Genomic DNA, 15867 nt, shown 5'->3' on the forward strand with positions numbered 1-15867 from the left:
GGTTGTGAAATATTTTCATTACTTTTAATCTGTAGAGGTTATACTGCAGTCTCAGAAACTTCTATCCCTTGGGCTATGTTGTACACTGCTATGGCTTTATACTAATATTTTACTGCCATCTTCTTTTAACTGTTCATGATATAAGTAATCAAACACACCACTTCTTTTGCAGCAGCATTTTATAGTAGCGTTTGCAGACAACACTAAAAGAATATCTAAATCTCTCTTTGGCATTCTGCTACCTTGAATGTGTAAATGTATCCTGTACTGAGTAGTAAAGTTTGGAAAAGAAAAAAACAGTGTATGACAGGATGCCATGCCTTTGAAGTACTCAGTGAAACTCAGGGCATTGGTACTGAAACAAGTGTGGATTCACCAAAGTAAACAAAAGAGTGGAATTGACCTCCCCTCATTAAATGTCTGTGTTAAAATATATTTGCTGAAATTAAGTTTGGAGTTGAAATACAGCAAATGTATGTTAGCTGCAAAACCTTGTTTGTATGTGAGCTATCCAATATTGCTCATTTACGCAAGTTCAGCTTTAATTACTTGCCTTGATATGCCTTGATATGGTAACAGGTACGGGCCAAAATTCTTCAAAAAATTTTAGTAGAAGATTCTTTGAAATTAAATCTTACTGCTTTCAGGAATTAATTTTGGGTTGGTTTTAATTTCTTCCAAAGAGGGAGATGGGAAAGCGGGATAATCTATGAAAACAGAATTAAATTAGTATGGGTCACAACAATCAACCTGGTTGGGTTTTTTTCCTTGAATAAGCTTACTATTACTTCACTAGCTGCCTTGTTTTGAAACTAGTCCTTATTTCAAGTAGATGAACAGGAAGTTTTTTCAGGTACCTCAGTCATTTGTTTCTGTGTGGTTATGATTTTTTTGTAGAGCCGTACCCTGCACAGCATCTGTTAATGAAGTACATCAACCTCCTTGACCCAATTGCCAGTGAAAGGCAGATCTGCCTGGTAGATATTTATGTGCTATTTCTCTACTTACAGTAATGGAAACAGTAAAATTGAAAGATCCAGGAGGCTAGGTAGCTTGGAAGACATATTTCAATGGCCACAGGTTATTCTCTTGTAGGTAGTGACTGGCATTGGTGAATCTCCATTGCTCTGAAACTTTCCCCTTCCCTTGCTTTCTTCCTTTGTCTGTTTTCTTCAAAATACTTGAATTTTAGCCTGTCATCCTCATCAAAAAGGTTCTTTTAAGTCGAACAAAAAAAGACCAAGTGAGCAAAGGACACTCATCTCGGCTGAATTACCAACCAGGCCATTAAGCAATCAGGGAAGCAGGAGAGGTCTTTGAATTACAGAAGCCACTGTTCAAGTTTTAGGTAAAAAATGATGGAAACATAGAAAATGAACTGCTGTTTCTGAAAATAAAAGGAAGTTGTTAACTCCCAGTGAGGAGCTGTTTTCTTACTAAACTAGGAATAAATGAGAGAGCTCGCCTATGCATAAGTAGCTATCAAAGAAGGTACTAAAAATATTTAATAGTGTGTTTTTTTATCTCAAAAATATGGGAAAAGGATTTCATGAGCTTGATTGGCAGGAGGTGTAATTTTTTTCTTTTCAATGTCTATTGTGTTGGGAAAGAAAGCCAGAATGTACTTCCATGATCCCTGCAGTTTTATAAGCCCTGAATTCCATCAGACTATATTGGTCTTCCTTTTTTAGTCTTGTTCTTTTATTATTGTTATTGTTGTTTTCCCAAGTTCTCATTTGGATTTGGAGCCTATTAATTGCTTCTACAAAGTAGAATGTGTTATTTGGGTTCAAGGCATTGATACGTAATGCATCTGCTTAGATGAGGGGACCAGAAGGATACCAGGCTTTTTGAGGCTGATTACTGGTACAGTCCCCATTGGCAAGTGCAGAAAACTCCTCTGGAGTGGTACTATGCCATTGTTATTTCAGTAAGTGGGAATAACTGGGAGGTTAAGCAGTGCTAGTTATTTTTTTCTCCTTTGTTTCATATCCCTTTTAACGTTCAATGCAAAATAAAAGGTGTGAAGTCTGTGGCACTAAAAACTGTTTAGAGCTCTAACTTCTTTCCTGTTGCGGTAGTTTAACACAACAATAAATGAAGTTTTTATGAGGAACAGGTGAAGCTATCTACCTTGAAAACTCTTCACAGTCTAGTTCTTCTTATTGTAAAATTTGAAAGGAGCCTTTCATTCTTCTTTGTCTTTCTGTCCCCCAAACATGCTTTTTTATATTTAATTCATTGCTCCTTCAGTTTCTGTGGCATCATTTCTGTTGATTGCAGTGAGTATTTACTAATGAAAGTACAAGACTCTAGTCAATTGCACTTGTCATGTTATTGAATCTTATATACTATGAATCTTATCAAGAAGCCCATGACTTACAATAAATATTTTCATCTACTGATAGCAGACTAATTTTTTCCCATTCCATATATGTAAGTTTTTTCTGTCACTTGTGACATAACCACTCAACTACTGAGTGAAGGCTGATACAGAAATGCAGTCTGGTTTTTAAATTCCACCACCAGCATGCTCACACATGTGAAGAAACACACATACGTACATAAATTCCTATTGGAGAGGATATAACAGGGACACAAAAATAATCTGCTGTGTAGTAGTCTAGTATAGGATGGTGCAGGACTTCAAATGTCTATTCTCAATGCAACAAAAGGAAGAGAAGGAAGAAGTAGGGAGGCTCCGTGAAGTTAAAGGAGTGCAGAACAGCTGAACAGACTACCAGAGATACTGGAGGATGAGGAGTTAATCTCAGTCATACTGTATATTTTAGCAGGGTCTGTTACAAGGAGTAATGGCTTTAAACTAAAAGAGGGTACATTTAGAATAGATATAAAGAAGACAGTTTTTTACAGTGAGGGTGCTGAAGCAAGAATAATCTGTCTAGAGAGGTGGTGGATGCCCCATTCCTGGAGACATTCAAGGTCAGGTTGGACAGGACTCTGAGGAACCTGATTTAGTTGAAGATGTCCCTGCTAATTGCAAGGGGGTTGGACTAGATGACCTTTAAAGGTCCCTTCCAACCCAAATTTTTCTATGATTCTAAGACAGCATGTGATGCATTTCAGTTCTCAGTTGGACATGTAATTTGACAGGGATCTGCTGGAGGTTTGGTGGAAGACTAGGAAGCCTGAACCAGTCTGTATCAAAAACATGTCTCATTTTTGGAGTGTTTTATAAACCGAGTATTGAATGCCAAAATTGGTATTTTGTTGTACTATTATTAAAAAATATTTTTAAAAACATGAATTGAACTTCAAACAGTCCTGAGGCTGGTTTGGAAAAAGCAAATGTAACAGTTCCAGTAAAAAAATCTCACTGTTCAGTCTGTTTTAGGAATTCTGATTCTGTAGGGCACACATCAGTTGTGTTTTCAAATGTCTTCCTGCAGGTCTGAGCACCAGCAAAAAAATTGTGTGTTTCTGTCTCTTTGCTATACCCAAGATCATGCATTTGTGTCCTCCTTGCATCTATGGCATTATTGAAAACAGAAACTCTGGATGTTTTCTTATAAAATCAGAGAATTAGCAATATTGGATTTTCTCCTCTGTGTTTTTATGTGCTGTCTTACATGTTTAGAAGAGGAGGATATCCTTTGTGGTGGTTGTTTTTACAGTATTGCATCAAAACTCTAGTATCCTCAGTAAACTTCTGCTTATCTAGCAAGTAGGATAGAAAGGTGTGCTGTGGGCAAGGGACTGAGGGCTTACATCCAGGAAATACATGTATTACAGTGTATTGAGCAGTAAGTGGTAGTCAGGAGGCTTTTGACTTTACCAGAAGCCATTTTCTTACCTCTGGCATGTACAGCAGCTACTCGATTCACAAGAACCTTAACAGTCAATTTAGATTATAATGTTTGCTTAAATTCATTTACAGCAATAGTAAAGCCAATCTTGATTTTTCATGCTCAGGCAATGGGTGCAGTCATATACTCTCTGTTCCATGGAATCTTCACAGGACTATTTGTGTTGAGTTTTGCAGATTTTCAAAGAAAAATACTGTGTTTGTCTGTAGAAGGAAATAAAAAGTTGGGGGAGAGGACAGCCTTATTCGTTAAACAAAGAAGACAAGTGTGTCAGAGAAAGGAAGAGGAGACCTCCGCTAGCAGGTTCTTTCTTGGGACACTGAACCTTGTGCTTCTTCCCGGGTACTGAAGTAGTCAGTTAGCAGTGACCTCTGTGCAGCTTGCGATGCAATCTGATGATTTTTGTGACCAACATTATAAAGTTCAAAAAAGCACCCCATCCTCGTCTCAGCAAGAGCGTTGCATGAGAAATGAGTGTCTAAATTACAGTCTAAATGCTTTCTTGACATATTTTGGGTAGATCATGTTCTCCTGCCTGCAGTTTATGAACTTGTCTGATTTATGCATTGGCGTAAATCACTAGCTTCTGAATATGGTTGTATGGATTTACAGCAGCATTCACTTACAGTTTACTTGTTGGTATGAATGTTAACTGAGCTGTTTATCTAGATTGTTATATATATCAATTTTATGTTTCTCAGGTTACATTTATTTACATGATGTTTATGAAGTTAGGCACAGTTATCGTGTCAAATATTCAGGTTTCTTTTTCTCTGCCTTGGAATATTGTAACAAAAACTTGAAATATAAGGGGAGCAAAGAAAAGATTGCTAAGTGTATTTTAGGTGATGGCTTGGCTTTTTCTATAAAGTTTTCACCATAAGTCAGTCATATCCCAGGCAAAGGATAAAATAAGTGAAAGAGAAGGGTATATAGTTTCAGTGGTACAAGCTGTTCTGATTCACCAGAAATTCTTGTGAGCACTTGTAAAATTGATGCAAGGTGAGATGTTGGCATTGTAAACTAGCATATGTAAACATTGGCTGTAAACAGGGCCAAGTTCAGCAAATGCCAAAACCACATTGTGCAGTCATTCAGGGCTTGCATAGTGAATGCAAGACTAAAATGAGTGTTGTAACTTTGAAACAGTATTGTGTTTCATAACACTCTATGTAACCTCTTATCTTATGATTCAGCGTATCTTATCCTAATATTTTGCAGCAGCTCTAGGTTAGCCTGGGGATTGTTGTTATAGTCACGAACTTGCAATTTGTGAAAGTCATGAGCCAATTTCAAAGAAAGAAAAAAGCTGATCTTTGTAACGGAATACTTTGTTGTCATGTGCTGGAACCACCTCAAAATAACTACCCTCAAAATAAACTGCAGGAATTGAAATAACTTAGGCAATGTATGGCATATCATTTAGATGTGAAAACATGCTTAAACTAAGTTGGTAAATTGGTTTCCTTTTTGAATTTGTCTAGATACCATTGGCCTGTTTAGTTTGCTTTTCTGCTCATCCGCACAAGACCACTATTCCCTTACGCTGCCAGTTATACTGTTATTGTGGGTGCTGTAGCTGCCAGTAGGGATGAATGCATTGTATGCTGTTTTATCCCAAATAGAAATGAAAAAATCTTGCAGGCTACATTCAGTCCTCTAGCTGCCAGGTTGCCTTAGCTTATGGCTGTTGTGGTTAAATATAGGAAAGCAGTGACTATATCTAAGAGGTTATCATCACCTGCGTTTTCAGTGGTACCTCTGTCTGATGGGAGCTGCTGAGTTTGACATCTCAGGTTCCTTAGAGCCCTGAAGGTGGATGATCCCACTGGGACCTGGGACTGTCACAGTCCAATTGATTCTACTTGGGTGGTTGTTGCCAGCTTGTGCTGGGCACTGGCAGGTCCTTTTAGCAATGGCAACATATGGGTTACCTTAACAGTCAATAAAATTCTGGATTACTCGGCCTTGACTTTGGAGCTTTCTATAGAACCTAGAAACATTGCTGTTTCTTTGAACCCCTTCCTGAGGATCCTTTACAATTTTCAGTTCTACTTTCCCCTCAGTGCTTGGAGGAGCCTTTTTGGTCAAGTCACGGTAGAACTGCCTGTATTATGGTTAAAGGCAGATCTATAGCAATAGGAATATGGACAGAATATATCTGTAAGAGAATTCAGATAATTTTGAATGTTTGTAAAACCAATATAAATCAAATACTGGCTTTTTAAGAGGTCCTCTGAATATAACCATTGCGAAACTATAAAGGGGGAAATGGCTGCAAGGGTGGCATATAAAATTAGCATCTTTCAGGGAATTAATTAAAAAATGCCAGCTGTGTGAAAAAATCATGCTAATCACACTCGGATAACGCAAAGGGGAATGTTGTCTGAATGAAGGATCGGTCTTATGTTTTATTGTACCACATTCTCTTGCCTTTCTTTTTCTTGTACACATATTTATAATAATGTAAACATTTTTTCAGAGAATGGAAATGGGATTTTGATAGCCAAAAAAAAAAAAAAAAAAAAAAAAAGGTGACCTGCCAGTAATCCTGAGCATGGCTGTTGAATGGATTTGACCCTGATTTCAGCTTTGTTCTTGGCTGGCAGGTGCCTGGAGGCTTTTCAGTCTACTTCAGAAGACCTTGTTTTAAAAACAGTAGTATTTGTCGCCCAATTATGAATGCAGATTTTGCATGTGTTTGTGATTTACAAGGCCTTGCTTATGTGAAACAGGCTATAAACTCTCCTTGGAAATGTATAGTAGTCTGGAGTAGATAATTACACTTTGAGAAAAGAGCCTCTGTTTCCAGTGAAAACACTGTAAAGTTATTTCAGAAATGCTCTGACCTCAGACGTTTCATATAACTTACACAAAATGCTTTCACATTTGTGCAGCAGCTAGCAGCTTGATCTCTGCCATCTCATAAACGAAAGCACAGAAGTGTCCCTGGGAAAAAAGCAGGATGTCTATGCTGTGGCCTACAAAGCTAGTGTTATTTTACTCACTCTGTTCTTTGTGTCTATACCCTTAAACAGAAGAAACCTTGCCCTCCTTTAAACAAATCTGTCTCCTAATCATACCCCACCCCCGCAAACCCAACTTTCCCTCAGATTTGTCTTCCTCCCTGCCTCCACTCAGTGTACACACACTAATAAATTCTGCAGCAAAAACCTTGGGAGAATTTCTCAGCACAAATGGAAAGAAGATGTCAAAGGCTGAGGCTAGGAATTTTGTTTTTAAAGTTGAGAGAACAATAGAGAACAATTGAAACAATGGGGGAAGAGCCAGAGATGGGTGAACAAGCCATGAAAGAATTGCATTAATTTTCTTTTGATGAAACCCCACTGGTTCTCTTCTCTAGCATCCAAAAGAGCTATTTTTGTTTGCAATTGTTTGTTTGTTTTTCAAGACTGTTGGTGGAAAGCAAAAGCATTGCAAACACAAGTGCAGAGGCTTGTGAGAATGTTTACACCAGAAATGCTCTTGTGGCCTTTTGAAAAGCTGTTTTTAACTTCTGGTACAATGAAGTTGTCAGATATATGACGTCGTGTGAAAAATGTGTGTGCTGGAAAGATGATTTAATAGAAACAATGGTGTGTGGCACATCATGAGAGCAAACACCAAACAGTCATAATTGCTGGCTTTGCCCAATAAAGAGCAATGAAAAAAACCCTGGATTTCAGAATATGATGTAGACAGGTAATTCTCAGAAAACCCTGTGCAGAAAAAGGAGAACAAAATTTAATTAAGATATGTGTTTCAGTCTTATTTAAAACCAAATTTGGGTATGGATTGTGCTTTCAGAGAACTCATGACAGAGGAAATTATGCAAGGGAAAGGCAAGGGACACTTCTGTAGGTAGAGAGATTTGAGCATGTTGCCAGCATTTGTAGCAGGCAGACAGTCTAGTGGCCCACCAGATTTGCTGGCTGAAGCTCTCGTGTGAGCATGCTCCAACTTGTTTCTATTCCAGTGAGCCAGGAGTTCAGCGTTCAGGGAACTGATGCAGTCTCGGCTGTTTCAGTTTGTACCAACTGGCAGAGCTGTGGCAGGCATGCCTCGGGAAAGTTGCGAGCCAAAATCCATCAGAAGCAGGGCTACCCTTGGGCATAAGAACGGCGTTGAGCATCTGGATGAAGACAGTAACAACTCCCACAACCACAGCATGATCCAAAAGCCAACATCTGTCTGCGGTCTTGGTCATGTCGTGTTATCTATAATTTCACGCCTAAGGCCCAAGAAACAGGATTCTGACTGTTGCAGATAGGGGTCATGTTATTTGCAGTTTGCAGCCAGTAAGATATTTAGAGCCAGTAATGGTTTGATAATTTGAGGAGATAGAACACATGAGCACAGCCCTTCACTTGTGCTCAGTGTTGACTGTGAAAAAAGGCAGTAACAGTCAACCCTGGCTGATTTTAGTTCATCCCATTCTGCAGTTACTGTTACTGATGGTATGAGTTTGTGAATTCACAAGCTCAATGGAATGTATGTGCATTTTTTAAAGTGGGCCTGCTGAAAATATATTCTAATGTCATGTCCAAGTAAGTATATGTGGAGTCTGTAACTAACAGTAGACAATGCTGCATGTAGATTCCAGAACACGTGCATTGGAAAGGGTCAGTAAGAGTTAAAGTATGAAAAAAATAGACGGAGAGACCTTAAAGGTGCAGCAAGGTTGTAATCCATTAAATTATTTTGTTTAATTTTTTTTGAAGAGGACAAGTTCTTGCAGGGTAACACAAAGTGGGCAGGGGTCATAGTTAATGCAGCAGATAGTTTTGCCTCAGCTAGCGGTGAGCACTGTCCTTTCTGAAGGAGGCGTGGGGATGTCAGGTAGCAGACTTGTTTCTATATCCTCTGCAGCAGACAGAAGAGATGGCAAGCTATGGAAGGAGAGGCATATGCTTTAACTCCTTGAAAGATTTAGCAGCAGATGCTCCTCTCTGGCATGCATTAGAAGACCTTAAAAATAAGCAGAAAATTGGCTGCAATAGGGGTTCTCAAAGACTTGCTTGCGGTTGATCACATCTTTAATATACAGCAGACTGACCTTCCTTCCATTTGCATTTATGTGAACCACATGAATTTTTACTAGTATAAATTCTGAAATGGTTCAAATGTGCTCGGCTCAACTGGGTTGCACTTGGTTATTTCTAATTATGTTGCTGGTGGCAACCTTTTCTTGTGCTGCTTGCAGGCAGGCACACACACACTCACTCTCTCTGTTGTAACAGTGGATGTTGCTAGCTTGGATGGCTCCTTCTCTGTTTCCAGCTGCTTTCATTATGTACCTCAGGTCTTTCTTTGTAATGAAACACCTGCGTATCTTTCAGAAAGCTGGAGGTAGAGTCTGCTCTGTGTAAGCAGCCAGTTCTCTGCAGACTGCTAGCATTTTTATTCACAAGATACTAACCTGAAAACTAGTGTTTTAGAAACCTGCTGGTAGCTTTCTGGAAGGTGCTCAATAAAAATGGCATAGGAAAGGGCCTCGCTGTTTTGTGATTCTGTCACCTTACTGTTTGGCTGGTGGTAAGTAACAATAAATATTACTTCTGCAAAACCATGTTATAAAAAGAGCTCATTTTGCTTAAAACAGTGTGCTTGAGACTAAACACCAACTTCAGCTTTGCCGAAGCTAGGAATGGAAACACTGCTTTTAGATTCCCTAATCCATTTTTCTTTGGCAATCTAAGCCAAGGAGGGTGCCAAAATACATGACAGATATATATGTCTCTGAATTTATTACCTGCGCTTGCAAAGGAGTTTTATAGTCTTAGAAAACATTTACTATCTGATAGGAGATAAACTGTTGTCCCTAACCAAAATCAATAGAAATTTTGCCATTTCAGGCATAGTTTTGCTTGTCTGCTAGTCTGATTCAACACAAGGGGTGAGCAAGCTATTCAAGAAATAACTGCAGAGTGCCGATTATTAATACAGTGAACAAGCCAGCTCCGGAATAGCCCTGGCATTTGGAGTGAAAAATAATAAGGAACTGCACTGTGAAGAAAAAATCACAGGCTGGTGCAGACCTGTTAGTTGCTGTATCTCAGGACTTCGTTAGTATCAGTAATCTATCTTTGCTTCTGTTTCTTTCAGGGCCCTCCTGGTCCAAAAGGCGAGAAGGTGAGTTGATGTACGGGTGACACTAACAACGTGAATGGAAAGTCCTCCCAGCATGAACTAAAGAGACCGTTTCTATTGACGCAGTGTAATGTTAGATTATGTAAGAGAGCTGGGTAGCACACAGATGCTGTGTTAAACCTATCATCTCATCTTTCCACTTTGCAGGGAGATCAAGGTGATCAGGGCCCTCGGGTAAGCATCTTAAAAAAAATGTTACACTTCCCCCTCGCTCAGTAGGCAATTAGTCTTTAGTGCAAAACTAAATTAAATACACTGTCTGAGCTAATTATGCTTATTAGCTGCATTTACCCTGCATGTTGAAGTTAAATGTCTGCAGGACAGTAATACTGAACATGACCAGATAGTGTCTGGGAAGATTTGAGTAACAATAGTAATGCATTAAAATATAGTTTCCATTACGGGTGGAAGCAGGTTTCACAGTGATTTTGCTCTGCTGTTTAAAAACTGGCTTTCCTAACCAAACCTTTCAGTTTTCCCAGCAATGTTTTCATGCCTTGCATGGGCTTCCACAATGCAGAGGGACGGTGGGTTTCTAATAAAAATGTACTTCTAGATTTCATGTAAAATATATCTAGTATTTAGGGAATTATAAACAACTATAATGTATGCATGTATTAGCTCTTTTTCCTTACATGTATCTATTTAATATTTTTAATAGCAACAATATTATCACCTCATAAATACACCCAGACAGTTAAACAGAACATGGTTTAGTTGTGGAAATGTAAAGGTTCTTTTAATTTTTAACTGTCATGTTTATTTTAATAGAGGAATACAGGGATGAAAGTTCAGATAGATTGGCTGTGCCTCTTCAATCTTTACATCTGTGCTTCGTTAGAAAGTATTTAATTACATTGTTCTGATGATGTAGTGACTCTCTTCAGTTACACATTTATAAATTTTTCCATAATTTTTTACTGTTAACTATGATAATTATTTTGAATTTGCAATTTTATTGAAGTTTTTTGTTTCATATTATTTTATGTATTTTAATTTAATTTCATTTTACTGTTTGCAGTCAATAAGATTATCTAAAGTCACAACATGTTTTTATATCTGAATTTGATGTTGGTGCTACCAGTGTTAATTACCTACAGGGTGTCCAGTTATGTTTGGGGATATGACTGCACATTATAAAGACAGAGGCCTATTACTAAACAGCTTTAAATATTATTTCAGTTGAAACTCAAAAAGAAGAATTGGAAAAGTATTTAAAGAATTAAAAAGGAAGTAGAGGGTAATAAAGCGAGGAATATTTTTTTGTAGGCTAACTAATACACACGCTGAAGATTCTGAAGAATGGGAAAATTTCCTTTTAATTTCTAAGCAAATTTAGTATCTCTCAGGAGCCATGCTGGGCTGTGTATTTTGGCTGGTTCTGTGCTACAGAACCTCATGAGGAACACGAGGAGAGCGAGGAGAGTGTCTGTGGCTTACGAGAGGATGCTCCATTCAGATAGTGTGAGTCAGGGGTCTGCGCACAGGTGCTTGCACTAAGTGACCTTATGTTCAGAAGAACTGGTGGTTTGTTTGGAACAGGAGAGCACATTTGATGGAGGCATTAGAGAGGGATGCAGTAACAAATAAATATGGAAGAACAATGTTGTAAAGAGTATTACATAAACTTGAGGGTAGGAATTTGGAATTATGAGTGTTGGAGAAGTTTCCAGGGAAAGATCCAGAGGTCTGAACACAGAAAAGCAATTGAAGTGGTGTCAACACAAGGGAATGATGATGCTGTTTTTTCTTATGGTGGCACAAAATGTCAGAGCAGAGGACAGTTTTGGAAGGAAAGCAAAGGTGTCATAGCTTCCACTGGTGCAGATATCCTGGCAAAATATTGGAGAGATGCAAGAACTGGAGAGTAGATAAGTGTGCGAGGCTTTCAGTCCCTGGGCTAGAAGTGTTGGCGATACCCAGTAAGAAGATGCCAGTTTTTTCGGTGCTACCTTATAAGAGGAAAACCTGCAAGAGCTGCAGTGGAATATCTGCTACACAGAAACCATTGTGTCCCACTTTGCCAAGACATACCCCCTATACTGGAAGGCATTAGAATCCTTACTGGACCACACAAATTATGGTTATGGCTACTTTGTGGGTTTGATAAATCAAGTACAGCTAAAAAGCAAAAAATATCTAACCTAAGGAATTCATGTTTAAGGACATCTGCAGCAGTAGCCGGCAGTTGAGATTGAATTCTATATCTGAATGTAGAAAAATAATAAGTTCAGAAGTAAAGAGGAAGAGGTGGAAAATAGCATCTTGTGGGTTGGCTGAACCTCCATGGACTGTTTAGTCAGTGCATATTGTAGTAACATACCTCTTTTTTAACTATAAGCATATAAATTAGGTAATTTGCCCAGTCATGTTGTTATCCCTTTATCTCTTTTGAAGTGCATTTGAATGTGTTGTACAGCAGCTTCTCCTTTTTTGCCTTGTGTATTTCACAAGTAATAAGTACTACAAAGCCTCTAACCATTCTATGTTTCATGGTACAGCAGTTATCTCTTCTGATGACTGTCTTCAGCGTAAATCTGCTCAACTTACTGTGCCAGAGGATTTACAATATAATTAATGAAAAGTATATGTGTAAGTTAGTCATGCCCCAAATGAAACTAAACCCATTTAAACCTGGTTGGTTACCTTTGCATGAAGTTTTCCATCACTGCCTATGTAAAATAAATGGTTTTGGAAGTAATACCGTACTGTATTATTTTAGAGAAATGTTGTACCTGAAAGTGACTGTGGGATGACATCAACATTTGGATTTGCCAAGTCTACAGAAAGACTGGATATAGTATCTAAAAGTGATAAACATTTTAAAGCTAATTAATCTTTTACACATAAGGAGCCTGAAGTTTCCTTCGTTTTATATTTTTACATATTGGTTTGAAACTAGCATTTAGCTTAGCAAATATTTCCATTGTTCCAAGTAATTTTTATGACTGAAATTTCAAAATTACCCTTATTCTTTAGAAAAGCTGCTTCTTTTCCTCCAGGCATTTTCATTAGTAAAAGAAACCAAAGTAAAATGTAAAGACTGTCTGGGTCAAGCTGAGACCTTAAACTTTTAAAATTCTGCTGAAAAAAAAAATATTTGTGAAACAAGAAATTTTTACTTTCTGTCCTTACCAAAATTTTCACCTTGAGACTTTTGAGAGGTCCTTCTTTCAAAAAAAATTTCAAAAGTGTAAAAACAAATCATTTATCTTTAAAATTCTTATTCACAGTCACTGGACATGCTGAATGTATATACTGAACTACTTGGAAGTTCAGGTTTTCTTGAAAATGTCTTCAATAAATTAATACACTAGTAGGAACCCGGCCCTGACAATACTACCCAGAGTTCAGGCAGCTGTATTTTTAGAATAATGGGTCTGGTTTTGTTTTGTTTTGGTTTTTTTTTTTGGTCTTTTTTCAAAGAAACTGAGAGGTTTTCTTAAGTATTCAGAAGTAATCTATTGATCAATCTCCATCATACAGAGATGGCATAAGGGCTCTAGTTCATAATGTCATATAGCTTACTCTACTTATGTCCATACTGCCTGTAGAAAATGTGAGCTAAAGCAACATTCCAGTAGTGTGACTGATGTTGAAATTCATGCCCTGAGTATGAGTTTGAGCAGCAAGTTAATACAGCTTTTGGTCACATGAGACCGCAGATAAGGTAGTGGTGGATGTGTTCAAAAGTCCTAATCTTATTTGAAAAAAACGCTCTTTTGATCTCTTTATATATTTTTTATGTCAGATCTCTACTCATTACTCTAAAGTTCTAGTAGACAACATTTAGGTCAAATGCAGAACTAGCTTTCCTCAATACCAGTGTAAGAAACAGTAATGTTAGTAAGTTTTTTGGATTCTTGTCTTTTTGCAGAGGACAGGGCTTCATGACATGTCTACAGAAATTTGCATTACTGTTCTGAGCTATGTCAAAATTAAAAATAATGGGGTTTAGCCTGTGGACTATTAGAATAAATGCTGATGTCAGTCCGGTGCTCAGTTTCATTTGCTCAGCTCTACCGCAATTTAAAAAAAGCCTTTGAAGATTTCATAATGGTAGGATTGCAAAGGATGTATTGCCAAGTAGAGATTGTACCATGACTAAATCTTCCGAGGTGAACATTTAGGAATGGAACAGCTAGTACTGAGTGTCTTAATAAGTCTGTTCTCATCCTTCTGTAAATGACCTAATAAATCTCTTCTGTCATTTAGTTCAGATGCATGAGAGATTCCTTGTTTATTAGGTCCAGAAATCATCAGCTAGCAGCTGCCTTTAAATTGAACTTGGTCTAGGTACAATAAGAAACAACTCAGAGGCCATACTTAAGTATTTCACAAAATTATTTTCTCCTTTTGGTATGCTTAACTAAATTTTCCTAGCAGCTGGTTCTACACAGAACTGGTAACATCTCTAAAATATCTTCAGCAGAAGAGATTAAGTTCTAGAAAGGAAAGGTATTCAGAAGTTTATTTTATTGTGTTATTTATTGGCTCCAAGTTTTAAGATTCCTTGTGTACTGTTAAAACAGTTAGTTTTGGGTAATGATAAAACATTCTTTTCTATTTAACTCTTTCCCCTTTGCTGATTACTTTTAATATATTTGCCACTTATTTGCTGCACACTAGAGAGAAATCATTGTTCTACAATAGAAATTTTGCGGGTTCTACTCTTATGTGCTGGCAAAGTATTTTAAAATTATCTAATATTGACAGAAATGGTCCTGGAAGCAGTCTATTTACTGAAATAACTAAATACAAATATGTGTATATATAGATACAAGCTATCTCTTTAAGCTCAACTATTGCTTCACTTGTTACATTATAGACAAAACTTTTTTTACTGTCCCATATTAAAGGAAAATTAAAGGTATCCAAGTGATACATTTTCAGCCAATTTTTCTTTTAAGAAAACTTTAGAAAGTCTGGTTTTAATATGTGTGCATTATTACTTGTTAATATTTTTCGAAGGAATGTGTAACAAATATTTTGAACCTTTTCCTGTTCCTACTGACAATAAATGGAAAACCTCTGTTGATGTCATTAGAATCAGTACCTCATTCATAAATCAGAAAATACTAGTTACTGAGTGATGATCAAACCATGATCATTAACTACTCACCCTCTTTTAAAGCCATCTTATTTTGTATTATGTTTCATTCAAAAGTTGGTTGGTGGGTTTGGGTTTTTTTTTTTAGAATGGAATAGGTTTGCTTCATAAAATAGATAGTACTATATAAATTAACCTGATTTCTTGACTTTACCAAAAGCAGGTTTCCATTTTTTGGAGGCATTGCAACTGTAGCAAATGTAGGTAAATCAGTGATGTAATAGGAAGCTTTGTTCCCAAAGAGTGCATGGCGCTATTTTTATCCTCATTCAACATCTTGGCAAAGCAAAAATGTATTGTATTATAGTCACAGTACCATATTAATTAAATAAAAATGTACATAATTTAAACATATTCTGTGAATTTCTTTCAGGACTGTCCTTGATGATGTTTGATTAGATACTACTAAGGTTTCTCTTAACTTCTATAAATACTGCTCATGAATTTTATCTGCCTTAATAGAAGGACTACGTAGCTTTCATTAGCATAAATTAGCATTGTCCCCACCCTTTTCTTTTCTGATTAAGTACTCTTTGGTTTCATCTATATGAATACACTGCAAAAAGCTGTGGCAAAGGTGGTGATACAGTGATGCTATTCCCTTAAGTGGTATTCTTATGTCTGTATAAAAGCTTATTTTCTGGTTTACTATGTGTTACTTCAAACATATAGTATAAGCACAGTACTGCTTTAAATTCATACTTTATCGGTATGACTACCCACATAGTTATTTCTTCTGTTATTAATTGTCCTGTGTAGAGCAAATTACAGTTCAAGTTA

General features: G+C 37.2%; 1 protein-coding gene across 1 annotated transcript in view; it reads left to right on the forward strand.

Annotated features, from left to right (window-relative positions):
* COL25A1 (collagen type XXV alpha 1 chain) overlaps positions 1-15867 on the forward strand; it is a 365971-nt gene that overhangs the window by 251234 nt on the left and 98870 nt on the right. The window contains exons 8-9 of the mRNA XM_080374081.1: positions 9933-9959; positions 10125-10151. Of these exons, the coding sequence (XP_080230207.1) occupies positions 9933-9959; positions 10125-10151 (54 nt within the window). The remainder of the gene's footprint in view (positions 1-9932; positions 9960-10124; positions 10152-15867) is intronic.

Source organism: Falco punctatus, assembly GCF_963210335.1.
Source record: "Falco punctatus genome assembly, chromosome: 1".
Taxonomy (NCBI): domain Eukaryota; kingdom Metazoa; phylum Chordata; class Aves; order Falconiformes; family Falconidae; genus Falco; species Falco punctatus.